Below are 16,174 nucleotides of genomic sequence, written 5' to 3'. Positions count from 1 at the left end.
GTTGTCGGTCCAACGTTTAAAAACCAGAGGCAATGACTGCTTTATAATAAACACGAGTAATAGGCCTACCTACATGAAGACCAGACCCAATACAGGCGTTCCGTGGTAAGTATAAACGTCGAATAATTTGAAACAGTACGTTAAGATTTCATATTCTATTTAATTTTTGCACAATATAACACGTTAATATTTTTTTAATAGAGACAAAATCAAACTTGGCCTATTGCGTCAAGGCAGGACCAACATTTTCTTCCAACCATTCACGTGCCTCGTGTGTCATCAATCTTGAAGGGTCCTGCATTTGTCCCAAGATGTTTTTACCAAAATACACAATCTTCCCTTCGCGGATGAATATCACTCGATCTGGGAACGCTTTGAACATCCTAGAGAAGAGGTTGTCCATTTGGTCAACGACGAGACGGAACTTTGACACATCAGTGACGTCATCAGTCATGCATCCATGTGTTTCTGTATCTATCTTCAGAAGATCTCTGGAAGAAGAAAAAAAAATGATAACATTTCTTGGACCCAGGATTGCCACATAATGCTCCATCAGGGGACCCTGTACTAATATTTGATTGTTACCCTTACAAAATAATGTTGAGCGCCTAATAAGAAGGCAGAATGATGTTCTTGGTATGACCGTGGACCGAACCCACGATTTATTCAGCCTAATTTCCGCCATGAGTTACCATATCCGGTTTACATGATTGATATGATCATTCCTGTTCAACTTTTGTTGGCTGTTCTACCTTTGTTGTTTTACAAACACTCAATGTGGACAAACATTATTAACAGTATTCTCCGTCTACTTCTCCTGCTCCTCCTCTTCATCCTTCTTCTCCTTCTCCTCCTCCTCCTTCTTTTTCTATTTCTTTGTCGTATCATCATGGTCATTGTTGTTATACTTGTCACGTTTTGTGTTATATGCATCATTAGTTTTATTTTGTGTTAGATTTTTAATATCAACATCATTCTTGAATTTGATACTTTTTTGTCTCTAATAATGTGATAACATGTACTGCTATCTAATTGAAAAACAAACAAACAAACATGCGGGCTCTTTTTTGACAAATTTCTGACGATGTTACATCTTCTCACTAACCTTGCTGCAGACATTCTTTCTTGAAGCGACTTATGTTCCTTCATGTAGCTGGTGTTACTTCCTAGAGGCCATGTTTCCCCTGCATGAGCTTCAGCAAGGTAGACGGCCAAGAAATCGACCTGGTTTCGGTAGTCACGAACAATATCTGCAAGCGTACCACCTACTACACAGGCCTTTGAGGAGAAAGAAAGGTTTCTGATAACATTAACAAGAAAATGCACATACTATTCTAACGTCATGTAATTTTAGTGCATTATCAGATATATGAATTATTCTATTTGAACTATCACTTTCTTTTTAGAAAGGATGATCTCATAACAGGCATCTACGATGGGAGGGGACAAACAACTTCGTATTAAAATGTAATAAATGGCTGACGTACATGTATGCCAAAATGTACTACATTCAATGAATCTACGGTGAATTGTCTTTTGCTTCACATGTACTTTATGTCCTACATGGACGTTTGGTCTTATCCTGTATAGTCTAATCTAAGTCAGCCCCAAACCAGCTTGTCAACTTACATTTACTGCAGGGGGGGCACTAACATTAGCGAGTAGATAATGTACCATGCGCGACCAAAAAAAGACGTAAAAAGGATGTCTTTTTCACGATAGGGCACGTTACGTACGTAACGTGATTTAGAGTCCGATTTGCGCGAGGTGTAGAAGGTGGGGTCGTACTAAACCAAATAAGGTAAAGCCGACGACCGAAGGACCCGTAACAATAAAACATTCCTGTACTTGTTGAGGGGTTCATTTCAGGGAATATTTGCCAAGAGTATCGTTTTGTTTCCAATACTTGTTAAGGGTAGGGTTTCACACGCCAATACTTGTAAAGGTGTGCATTTTCAGAAAATGGAAATTACGTGTTTAGGGTGCTTTTCGAGACCCCATGGTCGCGCATGGTATCCACTCGTGAATGGAAGTGGCCCCCGGGACATTTAGTTATTTAATTTTACCAGTTTGTCTTATTTATAATCAGATAGTAAACTTGGTCACATAGAACTTTGTGTCCATGATTACATAGCCAAAATGGTGTAAGACGATCTGAAACTTGTGCAATTATGCTATAGACTATGTGGATGGTAACCTATGCTGATATTTCCATGGACCATGATAGTTCTTACCCTTAGCGGAGGTCAGGAGGCTGATGAAGCCATAACCATCATCGGTCTATCCTTGTTGATATGAAGATCAGAAAGTCCTACAGTCTCGCCGGCCAGGGAGATCAAATTGAGCTCCGGCAGGCTACTTCCAACAGTGACCACATTAGGAGGGGGTGCCTGGGCATAAGGACCCCGTACAAACGCCCCTAATTTAATCACCTGATGAAAAATAGAAGAGTACACAATAACTCCCAATCGTATCAATTTACCATCATGACCTGTCCACTCTCCAAAAAGCAAGCCACTGACACTGATTCTTGGGGTTTTGTTACTGCTATCATGATTATGTCATTTCAAATTTTACATCCGATTTCGATATATTGCTACCCCCCTCTATATAACTCTTCATTATCAGGAGTGGATGTCAGGGCATAAGAACCCCGTAAAACGCACTTCATCACCTGATGGAAAATATAAAGAGTACACAATATCTCCCAATCTTTACAATTTACCATCATGACTACAGAATCTCCAAAAAGCAAGCCACTGACACCGATTCTTGGGGTTTTGTTACTTTTCACAACTGTGTCGTTTCAAATTTTACATCCGATTTCGATAAATTGCTACAAATCAGCTATGCAACGGGTATAGACTTGAAATGTATGTCTGATGCATCATCTCGTGGTAGTGTCTGTTTAATTTGCGTTTTATATCATTATACACACAGTACATGGGCGGAAATCCCAGGGGGGACACAATATCAACTGCCCCCCCCCCTACTATTTTGGGTCTTTGGTGATGCTAAGAATTATGTCACTAAACATTGGAATAAAACGTGTGTTTTGGGACGAGATGAACTTTTTTTTTTTTTGCTTGTCAACTATATTTACGTCAAAATGACCTTAAATTAATATATATTTATTTTGCTTGTCACATTTTCGAGACCTGTGTCCCCCCTACCTTTTGGGAGAGATTTCCGCCCCTGGCACAGTATAGCACCCAGTATTTAGTTACGTTAACCTTCCCTCTAAATGAGACCACGAACATGACGAACATGATGAACAAGATAAAACAAAATAAAATCTTGGTACTCGGTGATTGTTATTCCTTGCATGCGTTTGCCCCCACCTATTATCTGCGTCTGTCTCAAACATTCACACCATCATTTTTAACAATGTTGTTAACTATTTAAAGTAATATTAGTTTTTTTCATGAAGTTCATTTCTACAATCACCCCTATATTTGTTCGTGTTTTTTTCTATTTCATATATACAACGATTTTTTAAAAACCTTTTTGTAATTTTGGTACTTAATACCCATTAAAAAGGGTCTGTATTGTATTTTACCTCTGGACAATCATTGTATGCCATGAACATCAGTTTAAGGAGGTCTGGTATCTTCCCTGGTCCTAGCATATCCTTCAGATGACCAAAGCCAGTGTTATCCAGTGCTTTATAGCTTGCCTGTAGCCAGACACTCTGAGGAACAATATTAATAGAAAACAGCTGATATTAATATTTGACCGTCATATTCATAATCATGATACTGGGTATTTGTTTCGTTCTCCATTTACATATATTCTGAAGACATCATTTCCTTTATATATCATGCGTATTCTATCAAAAACAATATTTTTCTATACGAGACTATTATTAATACCTTGGTCACATTCGTTCTACGGCGGCCGTACGGCGAGTCGGAAACAGCCGTTTTAACATTTTTTTGTACCAGCTACATATAGGTGGTTTGAATAACAATGAATAAAACGACTGTTTTCGACTCGCCATACGGCCGCCGTAGAACAAATGTGACTAAGATAGCACATGCATTTTATTAGGAGAATAATATAGATTGATGTTTTACTGGCGAGTAAATACAGTAGCAATCAAATACAATATTATCATTGTGGTTTCCTTTGTCAGCAAAATAACAAATAAATCGAAAGAAATAAATAAGTTAATTTATCGATTTATTCATTAACTAATTAATCATTTTATTGATATTGTGTGTCAATTACCTGTAATTTCTCTAGGACGTCTGGCTTAGTGAAATCCATCCTTTCATTAAAGATTTGCTGAAACTCATCTGAGAATGCGAGTCTATTGTATTCTGAGAATACCTTAACAGCCTGCGTTGCATCGCCAAACACTTTCGGTATGTTTGGGATTCCTTCAAAATCATCAGGCCCTTCCGGAACCTCCATCTTCTATGCAGTAATCAGAAAGGGACAAGATACGAGATAATGCTGTACATTTAACATATTGAAAGATGTTCCTTTGTTCAATTGGGCATCGTGCCTTTCAGTCAGCAGCACCTGTACTATGGAATGAATTGCAGAGGGCCATCACCCGTACTTTCACACTCATTTAGTGTTAGTAATTGAAATGTTCACTTGTATGCATTATTAAGAAAACCCTCTCCCGTCCTCCGAAGTGAAAGAAGTACCCCATGAATAACTTTAAGTTCCCTTCCTGAAATGTTTAACCCTCAGTGTACCACGGAATTCTGTCTGTGGCACACTGACAGAAGAATAAAATAATTCTCTCAATTAAAGAATTCCCACATCTGGGTATCATGAAATGTACCGTAAGTGAACAATAGCATAACAATCTTACCGCCCTTTCACACAATAAAAAAACATGCAATTTGAATGATGACTCCAATGAATAATAAGGCTAATGGCGAATTTGTAGCACGTGTGAAACCAAATTAGAATCACGAACGCTAATCACAATCATGAACTTAAAGGGGAATGAAACCTTTGGAACAAATAGGCTTGTGTAAAAACAGAAAAATCATAGAATAATAATAAAGTTCGAGAAAAATCGGACAAATAATGAGAAAGTTATGAGCTCTTGAATATTGCAATCACTAATGCTATGGAGATCCTCCCATTGGCAATGCGACATGGATGTGTGATGTCTTTGATGAACAACTTTTCCTTTAGTGGACTGTAAAATACCCTCAAAATGTCTCTTTTTGCTTTTTCTTATGATCATACAAACTCTTTATCCATGATGTATTCTTAAAAAAATATGTTTTACATGCCCTCATGTAGAAAGAACACATGATCTATGGATAGATGTGATAAAAGAGGCAATTCAAGTGAAATATATACTAAAGTAATGGGGAGAGTTGTTCACGAGTGACATCACACATCTTTGTCGCATTGCCAATTTGCTATCTCCATAGCGATCACAATATTCAAATGCTCATAACTTTCTTATTATTTGTCCGATTTTTCTCAAACTGTTGTCGATCTGTTTCTTTGATTTTTCTGTTTTCACACACGCTATCTTGTTCCAAAGGTTTCATCCTCTTTTAAATTCATTCAAATTACGGTACAAATTTTCTGTGTAAAGTCCGATGATTCTAAAGACAAAATGTGATATCAGTACAATGATGATTCAAGATTCACGTGTGAAAAGGCCCCTAATTACCTCATAGTCCATTCAAGCAAAATCATCTTTAAAGGCCTTAGAGCCTTTTCACATGAGAATCTTGAATCATCATTGTGATGACGATTGCCATTCGTCTTTAGAATCATATTACCATTCACACGTTCACTCGAAAACTGTAATTTTAATACGAATATATACCTGAGCGAAGGTGGTATTGGTGATTACTTGTCAATCAAACCCGATCAAAGCACTGCATCGGAAAAAAGAAACTACGATGAGCGCATGACAATTGCATTATCTATGGAAGTCCTTGAAAGGTCACGTAAGCCCCCCCCCCCCTCAAAAAAATGTTTCGGAGGTCAGCCCTTTAAGGCGTAAAATTCGTACCGCAATTTGGTGTAGAATTTGAATTCGTGACTGTGATTAGCGTTCGTGATCCTATTTTGGTTTTATACTTGCTAAAATTCGTCATAAGAATTATTTTTTCACGGGAATCATCATTCAAATTACGATTTTGGTACCGTGCGAAAGGGCGGTTAATTGTCTTAAATAAAGTTCGCATTATATCGCGTGTTGCTATGCCAGTCATCCAACAGACGTCACCGACTCAGGATGTTGGTCTGTTATTAGTTTAGTTTTACTCATATTAATATCAAGATGCATACTTTAAGTGTTGTATTACTTGGATAAACGGCCAAGTTATTCTAGTGACATTTTGCAACAGACATTGAATAATTATGTAATATTAAATGAATAGATTACAATGATATAATAACGGGGTAATTCTTACCTGTAAAATACCTTCTATTCAGCAGTATTCTATGTGATCCTTCCATACACTTACTGTGCCACCTCTCTGAACGGTAATATGTAAATAAAACACGTGACCTTGATAGCCACTTACTTAAACAGTAAATGGCGTCTTGATAGTGAGCAAACAACGAGCTAAGAACTATGCAATAACAAAAGAATGAATTATGTATTCAGGGAAGCCTAGCCTAGGCGAACTGTTCCCAATCTGTTTTATTCAATTCAATTGGCGTGCACGTTGCTGCTTGGATTGTATTTACAGAGACGATTGTTCTGTTCAGCCCATTTCAATTCAGACATGTCTGCATACAACAATGACTGGAAATGTTTAGTGCAAAAACTTGTAATTCAACTATTCAATATTTTTGTATCGGTAACTCCTCTAGTTTAGGCTAACATTCAGTGAACGCTTGATATTAAACCCGTTTTTAAAAATGTCATCATTGATGATAAGATAAGAGAAAGGAAAACATCAACAGTTCAAAATTCTGGAATCGTTGGAAATTAGCACAGATAATTACGTTTGTTTTTATTTGTCATTTTTGCAGTTGAAATTACAGCACAGAAGCTGATGTCACCATGTGATTGATACAACACTTATGACGCAGTCACATTTACCCTACGGCGAGACGAAAACGGCCGTTTTAACATTTATGTACCAGCTTTACCTGTTAATTTGAATAAAAATGAAAAAAAAAAATTTTTCGCCTAGGCCGTACAGCAAGGGGAAATGTGACTGTAGCGTCAATGAACATATTTAACAGAATATAGATTGGATTTGCTCTAACCAGATGATTACACTCAAGGTTGAAATAAAGAAGGACGAAAGCAAACACAATACGTGATAGATTCTCTTTTATAAGGAAATTCTTTTGAGTAATGTTAACAGCATGGAGTCTTAGCAGAACCACATATGTATTGTCTGCTAAAAATAATGATGGAACGTCACGTAGTGATCAGTGCCACAGGCTCACCGCTTGACAGCAATGTATACGCATTTTATCAATAAGTGCTCTATAATGATACATTGTATTGATATTTTTCAGAATAGTCGAACTATTCATTGATATCATCTATGATTTTATCGCTTTTCAAAAAGGTGCGTATCAGCTTTTCATTCTGTTTGTAAAAAAGTATTTGCTGGACTTGCTATGTTAAAAAGAATTCGTCCCTTTGTAGAAAATGATACCCTGAAATCATTATATATGTGCCTTATTGAATCACAAATGAATTATTGTTGTGAGATATGGGGAAATCGTTTTCAATGTCATGTGGATCGAATTACCAAGCTCCAAAAAAGAGCAGCCCGTTTGATCCTTAGATGTCACATATATACCCCATCTAAAGAAATGTTTTCTAATCTTGATTGGACGGCCTTCAAGTGCAGAATCATGTATTTTCGATATATATTTGTTTATAAATGTGTTCATGGACTCGCACCTGAATACTACTCAAATTATTTTCAGGATCTTAATAAAACCCATTCGAAAAATACGAGGCAGTCCGTCAGACACGATCTTGTTATTCCAAGGTGTCGTTCTGATTATGGCAAACATACTTTATTTTACGCCTGTCCAAAACTGTGGAATAGCCTGCCGGTTATCATACGTGAATCATCATCTTTACAGTCATTTAAATACAATCTTAAAAAGCATCTCAGGTCGATTGATAATTAAGGTTTTCGATGGCACCCGCTACTTTGTAAAATCTATATATTTGAATGTTTGAAATAATCTCTTTAATTTTACAATGTCCATTATTGATGTATTCGCAATTCTACTTACATTTTCTTGCATATACTATGTCATTTTGAATGTTTTTATCTGTAAATATTTTTTGTTTTTACCTTCTTGTGTATAGGGGCCCCATGGGAGATCAACTGATGTTGAATGGGCTACCCCTTGAATAAACAATAAACAATAAACAATAAACAATTTCATTTGCACAAAATATCTAGTACATGGCTGGGCATGGGGTCAATGTGAACGGAGACAGAGTTTTTCAACAACAAAAAAATCAGAACCACCTATCATTTTCAAGTAACACTTTGAACGATTAAATGTTCAGTGTATTAATTGCTACCATTCATTTGTTGTCCCCTGCTAATCAAATGTATGTTTACTCTCTTTTTTTTCAATTGTATTCACCACCCTCTTCTCCTTTCTTCCCCCCCCCCCATCTTTCTCATTCCCCACATATCATCTTTCTAACCTTTGCTATCAGTGCATTGTATTTAGCATACTTTATCTAATCCTACTTCACCTTTTTATTCCTTATCCCCACAGTAACAATGATAATAACAATTGGCATTTATATAGCGCTTTATCAATCTACGACTGTTAAAAGCGCTTCACAATTATTATTACCCGGTCACTGAATTCATAGCATTCCAAGTATACATCAACTCGAACATTTCCACTTCTTTGCATTTATTTCTCCATTTCTTCTCACGGGGTAGTATAAATGTTTAAAGACTGCAATTATCACTTTGGCGGTTCAGTTCTCCCCACTCTTTTTCTTGTTGCAAACTTGTAAACGTGTACATGATTTTATTTTTTTTCGTGATCACGTGATCTTTACCTGTCTTTCTCAGTGCAAATAAGCAATGCTCTCATTATTCCTTTTATTTTCCAGATCTGTTAATCTTCCACTGTCTGTCGTGTTTTTTGAATTGAATTGAATTTATTTCCGTTAAAGAACCAGATAACAATACATATAAAATTATACATATGGATTGGTAAATAGAAAACGGGAGGATGGCCCTACTCAGCAGCATCAATCATGGTGCTGCTGGTCTACCGAGGGGTCCTCATATAGCATAAAAGAAAATTACACAAATATAAATTATACACATTATATAAATAACATACCAAAACAACAAAAAATAAAACTAATCGGTCATAACATCTAGCCCCCCACCTTCATGTGATGTTTGTGTGTGAGGGTGTGTGTGTGTATGTATGTGCATGTGAGAGGGAAGTAGAAAAGGTAAAGAAGAGGTTGACATGACATATGCTCCTGTGGCAATTGCTCCGGGCTTTATTTTCATTTAAGATATAGGGGTAGGGTTGCAATAGGGCCCTTTATGCTAGATTTATGGTAGGGTATACTGTACGGTAGGGGTGAAGGTGTTCATTCCAGTAGTGTGTGGAATTTAGAGGACAGCAAATATCTGGATCCAGGAAGAGAGAGTCAGAGAGACTACAAATAACACTGTGAATGCCCTCATTCTGCTGAAAAGCATCTATCTACCAGTTATTCCTTTATCTAATTTTCAAAGAATCCAATTGATAAATTCCTACATATTTTTTTTCAATAAAAAAATGAGGAGAAATTCTTAACGGTAAGCATTCTCACAGTCATAGCTAACATTTATAATCACAGATAACATAAGACAGTGAATAGTTTTCGTTACAATATTTAATAGTAGCAAAAACATCTACTGGCCATGGTGACGAATGAATAAACACAGGACATCATTTCATATTAATCATAAACGACACAAATCTTACTTTCAGTTTCCCCAGGTTTAACTTTTCTGTTGAAACTTCATTCACTTTGTTTTTGATTTATGTTATGAAACAACATCCTGTTTGACAAAACTTCAATTCGTGAAACACCTTTTACATGCTCTAAACACTTAATCATACCCCAAGGAAACTTCATTTCGTGAAGCACCTTTTACATGCTCTAGACAATTAATCATACCACAATAATATAGAACTACTAACGATCTTCACATCCCCCCCCCAAAAAAAAATAATCATAAATGATAATAAGAAATGATATAGTCCGTAATAAAGAAATGGTAGTGAGCACTTTGTTTTTTTTTCCAAAACCGTGTACAAAACGTAAAAACGACCTTCTGATTATAATTTTTGCATGGTCAGTCCCACCCCCTCCCCAGACACACGCACTTTTGGCTCAGCCCCCACACCGTTTTGCGGCCTCTGGTAAGTGTAGGCCTACAATGAAAATCCTTAACTTGAGAGATTTGTTTTACGGCTTTCATATCTATGTCAGGAACAGTTTCAAGTCGTTTTGTAATGCTGTGCTAGCATGATGTCTATAAAGTGATCTATACAAATACTGCACAGATCCCAATACAGAACCCTTATCTTAACCTACCTGTATAACCAGTACATTTATATTTGGGCTGCTTTTCTTTGGTCCAATAATCATGATTGTTCTACAACCATCTTCTAACCATGTGTTATTATTGACAGTTAGCCAATTTACCATTTTGTCGAATTACCAATTAAGCTTTCAAACTGTAATACCCTTTTCAGATAGTCGAAATATACATAAAAAAAACGGTGTATCAACAAGCAGAATGACAAGTAGCCAAGGTGGGAATTAGACTTGCTTGGCGGCCTTGGGCTGTAAATCACTCACGTACCCACAAAACTGAGTACAAGTCTAGAAAACATTATGGATGAATTAAAGAGCAATTTTTAATGTTTATGCATTTTTATTATCAATATATAGAACCGATCTGACCATGTGTATATTATTTGTTGAGTGGAGGACCTACGTTCTTTTCTAACCAATATCGTGCTTCATGCGTCATCAATTCTAACGGTTTCATCATGTGTTCCATGACAGTCTTGCCGATGTAAACCACTTTGCCATCTCGTAGAAATATCACACGATCTGGGTGCGCCTGGAACATTCTGGAGAAGAGGTTGTCCATCTGATCAGCGACGATGCGAAACCGTGAAACATTAGTGACGTCATCGGTCATGCAATCGTGTGTTTCTTCATCTATCTGTAGAAGATCTCTGGAAATATATCAAACGGATATCCATTGATCTAACGCTGAAGAAATATGGGATATTTAGCTTTCAAATATCCTATTTTCGATTTCTTATAATGAAGACCATGTTTCAGCATTAATATTGTGTTCTATTTATTATTTGTCATGGATGCCATGTCGTGAAATCATATCCCAAATTAAGGTGTGTATTGGGTATCTAAAGTACCCACATGTTGAATGTCAAAACTTCTTGTGTGGGGGTTTGGGGCGAAGAAGTTAGTATCCCTCCATGTATGTAATAGCGGAATGTGACTTCCCTCTCACAAAGGTCTAAACTGGACTTCTTCCGGGTAAACCTTGGGTCTACGGCAGGGCCATGGCAAGCATTTTTATTCATACGGGGTGCTGATATTAATTTGAAGAAACAAATATCATATTTTCAATACAAATCCGAGTTCATTTTGGTCTTCTTTAATTGTTAGAACGTTTTCTTTACAACATGTAGGTTAAATTGGTACCGAGAATTTGAAAAGCGAAAAAAGGGGTTTCACTGAAAAATGAAGGACATGAGTTACATTTTTCAAATTTTACACGCATTCCAGAATACATGAAGGTGCTGCCTATGGATAATGAAACATTGTAAAAAATGAAGTGCTAATTTAGCACTTACAGTGCTTTCATTAAAGTGACTGCACTACGACTGCTGATTTTCTAGTTCAAATTTAAACTAGAAAATCAGCACTCGTAGTGCAGTACTGCACAAGCACTGTAAGTGCTTAATTAGCACTTCTTTTTTAGAGTGTACATGCAGCATCCCCAAGGGACATCTTGGGTATATTGTAAGCATCCCCGCTTCCTGAATCAACTTACTTTGCAGCAGAAATTCTTTCTTCAAGGGTTTTGTGCTGATCAATGTGACTTATATTGGTTCCCATCGCAGCAGGTCCTATCGGGTGAGCTTCGGCTAGATAAACAGCTAAGAAATCGACCTGGCCTCGGTAGTCGCGAACAATTTCAGCAAGCGTACCACCTACTACACAGGCCTTGGTAAATACAAAATATGAAGCATAAATTAAGTCAAATTAAGGCGGGTAGAAATCGTCGCCTAACCGCAAAAAGGCCGTTAACGTATTTTGGCGCCAAAAATCGTATTGTGCTTTATTGCTAAAATGAAAAAAGGCATGTTATAAACTTTCTTCTGGATCCACCCTCGAACCTAAATTTGACGTCATTGTGACATTCTAAGCAAAAGCAGTTCCATGTGCTAGACGCGACCTTTCTCTGGGAACAAGACGCTTCTGCGTTCAACGTTGCGTACGCGCATTAACCGATTCGCGCAAGCGGCCTTTCTGCGGTCACTGGATCAGTGGATTGCGTATTTGTGTTATCTGGAAAAGGGCGTGAGGTATTCATTCCTAACATTAAAATGCGTTTAGAGTGTTTGAAATAAAATATATAAATATATCAATGAAGAAAACACATTGCTTTGTCAGAAAGCAGGAGAATTAGGACAGAAGAAGTACACTACCAGTAGCTACTAAAAGCACATAAGATCAAAACAATCAAAACATAATTTGCAGTTTTGTCGAAAATGTACATTTTGCACACGTTCGCATTAACGGCCTTTCTGTGGTAAAGCGACGAAATAATGATTAGAGACAAGGCATAGACAGCATACAAAACAAATTGGTTTTTACCATAATCGAATTCGAGATTGAGTGGAGCATTTTCGTCAAGCAAGCGCCCATTATAGATACAAGTTTGGGCTGAAGCCCCCACCCCCCCCCCCCATTTCTCAGCCCTTACACAATGCTTTACATTCTCTTACCCTAAGCGGGGGTCAGGAAGCTGATGAAGCCATGATCAACATTGGTCTATCCTTGTTGATATGAAGATCAGAAAGAGTTGTGACGTCACCAGATAGAGATACAAGCCTCATGTCCGGTACATCATCGCCAACTACTATCAGGCGAGGTGGTGCAATACGCAAGGCTGGGTTCATTCTGATTTTCGCAACAGCTTTCATCACCTAAAATGATATCAATAGACATAATCAGAAGATGATATTAGAGTAACGAGAATTATGACATCATCAAATTCCATTTTTTTTTGCATTTCAGCATTTATGATATCATATTCTGGTAGAGCATGATAAGAAAAACCAATATATATAACCCAGGTTTGGTGGGAATCGGTCCATTTTGGCCCCGATATGACCTCATGAATACATAACTAGACCCATTGAAGGCAATGTATTATTGACCCGGTTCTAATGTGAGACATTTATACAATATAGGGATAAAAATAATGTTTATTCAGGATGTCATATTTAAGGCCCCTATCATGCCTATAGACCGATTCCCACCAAATTTGAGTTATAGGGGGGGGGGGGGTGTCAAGCTCAGCCAAATATGGTATCAAAACCGCTCTAATGCAAAAAAGATTTCTTCAAAGAGAGATTTCTTCATTTCTTGGGTATATGTTTTACCTTATTCATGATATTTTAAATATGTTTTGTGTTCATTGTTTAACTACTAACAATCAATAGCATGCCCAATCAACACAATAATTTATCTCACTAAATTGCTTTGAATTACCTCCGGTGAATCCTTATATGCCATAGTTGCCATCATAATGTTTGGGATCTTATCAAGTCCAAACATCGGAATCAAGTGATTTAAGCCAAGGTTCTGAAGCACAGTAATGCTCAAATCAAGTATTATTTTCTGAAAGATAAAAAAAATAAAAGTAGACATCCATTCGTAAGTCAAAATTAAATCAAGGGCAAAATATGAATTACTCGTACATTGATATTTATTGACAATATAACGTCCAAGGGCGGTATTCTGAGGTTATTTTATCTTTAAAATATCTAATTTTATCTCTTAAAATGAGATTGGTATTCTGAGATGATCTCTCAGTTTAAATTTTATCTTGCATATCTATAGATGATACGCTACATTGCGTATCTTACCATTGCAACACGGGTGATGTGCGTGCGCCCATGCATGTTACTTTCATTGTTTATAGAAAGCGAAGGCTGGAGAATTGCATTAGTACTGATAATAATGTAAACGCGATTACGTCATAAGTTTAAAAACGCAATCGTTTATAAATAAGCATAGATGATACATATCACAATTACTATCAGATGTCTTTTTGAAAAAAAATCCTAATAATCTTGCCTGAACATCTTCCTACTAACCTTTTATATTGCAGTAAATTAACCTCTAGCATCATCCACTAGCTCTCAGTTCAGGGACGGCAATCCTGGGGGGTCAGGGGAACAACAGTGCCCCCCATCTTTCAAGCAACGAAATGTGACTTTTTTATCAAGAACAATGCCCCTAACGGACGTGTATACTGTGACCCTTTCATCGAAATAGAACCAAGTTTAGGTGTTGCCAAGTGCCCTCTCTCTTTTAATTGCCCCCTTTTACCAAAGAAAAATGCCCCCATGAACATGTCATTTGCCCCTTTCACCTGAGAAGGGTCCATTTTATGTATTTAGCAAGTGCCCGTTTGCCGTCTTATAGGTGCCCTTTCTCGTAGTCCCCCCTCCCCCCCCCCCCCCCCGATTTTTTTTTTAACTCGCATGTTTTTTTTTACTGCAGATTTTCACCGAATTCACCCAAATTATGCACAAAATCCATCAATTTTAGTTAGCAAAGTGCAAAAGTGCCTCAATTATAAGCTCGGTCGCTTCGCTTCCTTGCTTTCAAGTTTGTTTCAAATCGTTTACGCATGCTGCCAGGGTGCCCCCTACCTGCAAAAAAAACTGTATACGACCATGTTTAAGATATTGCCCCTTTCACAAGAAAAGATGCCCTTTTTCCTGCGCCCCCTTCACCATGTTCAACTTCGCTCTACCGCCCCTGCCAGAGACATATAGCCCCGTGTATTCATCTGCGAATACAACCCCATACCCCGCCCCTCACCCAACACCGCTACCATTGGAAAGAAGCGCAATACCTTTATATCGAGCATGACTTCGGGACTAGTAAAATCAAGCTCATTGTACTTTTGCTGAGTCTCCTCTAACGTCGCCAATCGATTAACCTCCATGATAGCTTTGATTGCTTCTTCTGGAGAACTAAAGACTTTCGGTGGAGCTTTGGATTCTGCCATTTTGGAGTCCTGAAGGTCCTCTCCTAAACCTCAAAACGTGCCTGCAATTATATGTCATTGATTTAACATTGAAAGGACTAATTAAAAAATGGGAAAAATAAGTCCTTTTAAGACAATATGAACATCGACAAGCTCCGACGAAATCCGGCATTGAGAAACGAGGCACCACTGAATTCATAAAGATCAAACAATCATTTCCAATCCCAGCGATCATAACAGTCATCATGCTCAATATTCTCGATTTCGATAAGCACGTGCAAAGTGGTCTTTTTTTCATAAAAGATGGGCTCAATCAAATCGTGTTGAATACACTTTCAGTTACAGGTAGTTTTAATAAACATTTTACCATGTCAGGTATGTAACATTCAAAATAAGGTTATTGTGAAGATTATATTCATTCAATTCATTAAAAGAAAACACGATATGATTATTTTTTAACTGATACACTCACCTATGACTTGTCGCTTCATCCAATATTGAGTTTCTCCTATACACATCAACCACTCCTTTTGAAATGAAAGGCTGTAGCCCTTCTCTCTATGTTAAGATTATCGTAAACACTTGTCAATATGTGAAAAGGTTTATCTACCTAACAAACATAGCCGATGGAACTACAAACATTGCATGAATAAGCTCAGTCGCATTTGCACTACGGCGGCCGTAGAGGGAGTCGAAAACATCTTTTTTGCTATCAGCTACGTATACCATGTATACATACACCCTGTAGATGGTTTGAATAAAATGAATAAAAGGGCTGTTTTCGAATCGCAGTGCGGCGGCCGTCGTTGGGGGATGTGACTGCACCGCCCGGGCCTCATCCGCAGCGCTGGACAGGCGATCTACATACAATGTATCCGTCACTCTTG

The 16,174-nt window shown here is 37.5% G+C and overlaps 1 protein-coding gene and 1 long non-coding RNA gene across 4 annotated transcripts; both read right to left on the bottom strand.

The window, feature by feature from the left end:
• Positions 1 to 206: 206 nt before the first annotated feature.
• On the bottom strand, positions 207 to 6,640 carry LOC121413293. 3 transcript variants are annotated; one of them, XM_041606064.1, is made up of 7 exons: positions 6,405 to 6,640; positions 5,813 to 5,864; positions 4,231 to 4,419; positions 3,560 to 3,691; positions 2,235 to 2,432; positions 1,106 to 1,278; positions 207 to 491 (listed from the first exon to the last, which is right to left on the bottom strand). In XM_041606064.1, the coding sequence occupies exons 3-5, from the start codon at positions 4,414 to 4,416 to the stop codon at positions 2,247 to 2,249; spliced, it is 504 nt and encodes a 167-aa protein (XP_041461998.1). In that variant the 5' UTR covers positions 4,417 to 4,419; positions 5,813 to 5,864; positions 6,405 to 6,640; the 3' UTR covers positions 207 to 491; positions 1,106 to 1,278; positions 2,235 to 2,246. The 3 variants fall into 3 exon arrangements, with proteins under 3 accessions (XP_041461998.1, XP_041461999.1, XP_041461997.1); XM_041606065.1 differs by lacking the exon at positions 5,813 to 5,864 and having other exon boundaries at positions 4,231 to 4,416; XM_041606063.1 differs by lacking the exon at positions 5,813 to 5,864 and having other exon boundaries at positions 6,405 to 6,638.
• A 3,186-nt stretch (positions 6,641 to 9,826) lies between these two features.
• Positions 9,827 to 15,922, bottom strand: LOC121412528. The gene is made up of 6 exons (XR_005969630.1): positions 15,760 to 15,922; positions 15,153 to 15,349; positions 13,778 to 13,906; positions 13,009 to 13,209; positions 12,051 to 12,223; positions 9,827 to 11,205 (listed from the first exon to the last, which is right to left on the bottom strand). It is a non-coding gene; the product is annotated as an uncharacterized LOC121412528 (long non-coding RNA).
• Positions 15,923 to 16,174: the final 252 nt, after the last annotated feature.

The sequence above is a fragment of the Lytechinus variegatus genome, chromosome 4 (assembly GCF_018143015.1).
Source record: "Lytechinus variegatus isolate NC3 chromosome 4, Lvar_3.0, whole genome shotgun sequence".
Lineage (NCBI taxonomy): Eukaryota > Metazoa > Echinodermata > Echinoidea > Temnopleuroida > Toxopneustidae > Lytechinus > Lytechinus variegatus.
Note: the sequence above shows the minus strand (reverse complement) of the source record. Positions and strands in the feature narration are given on the sequence as shown.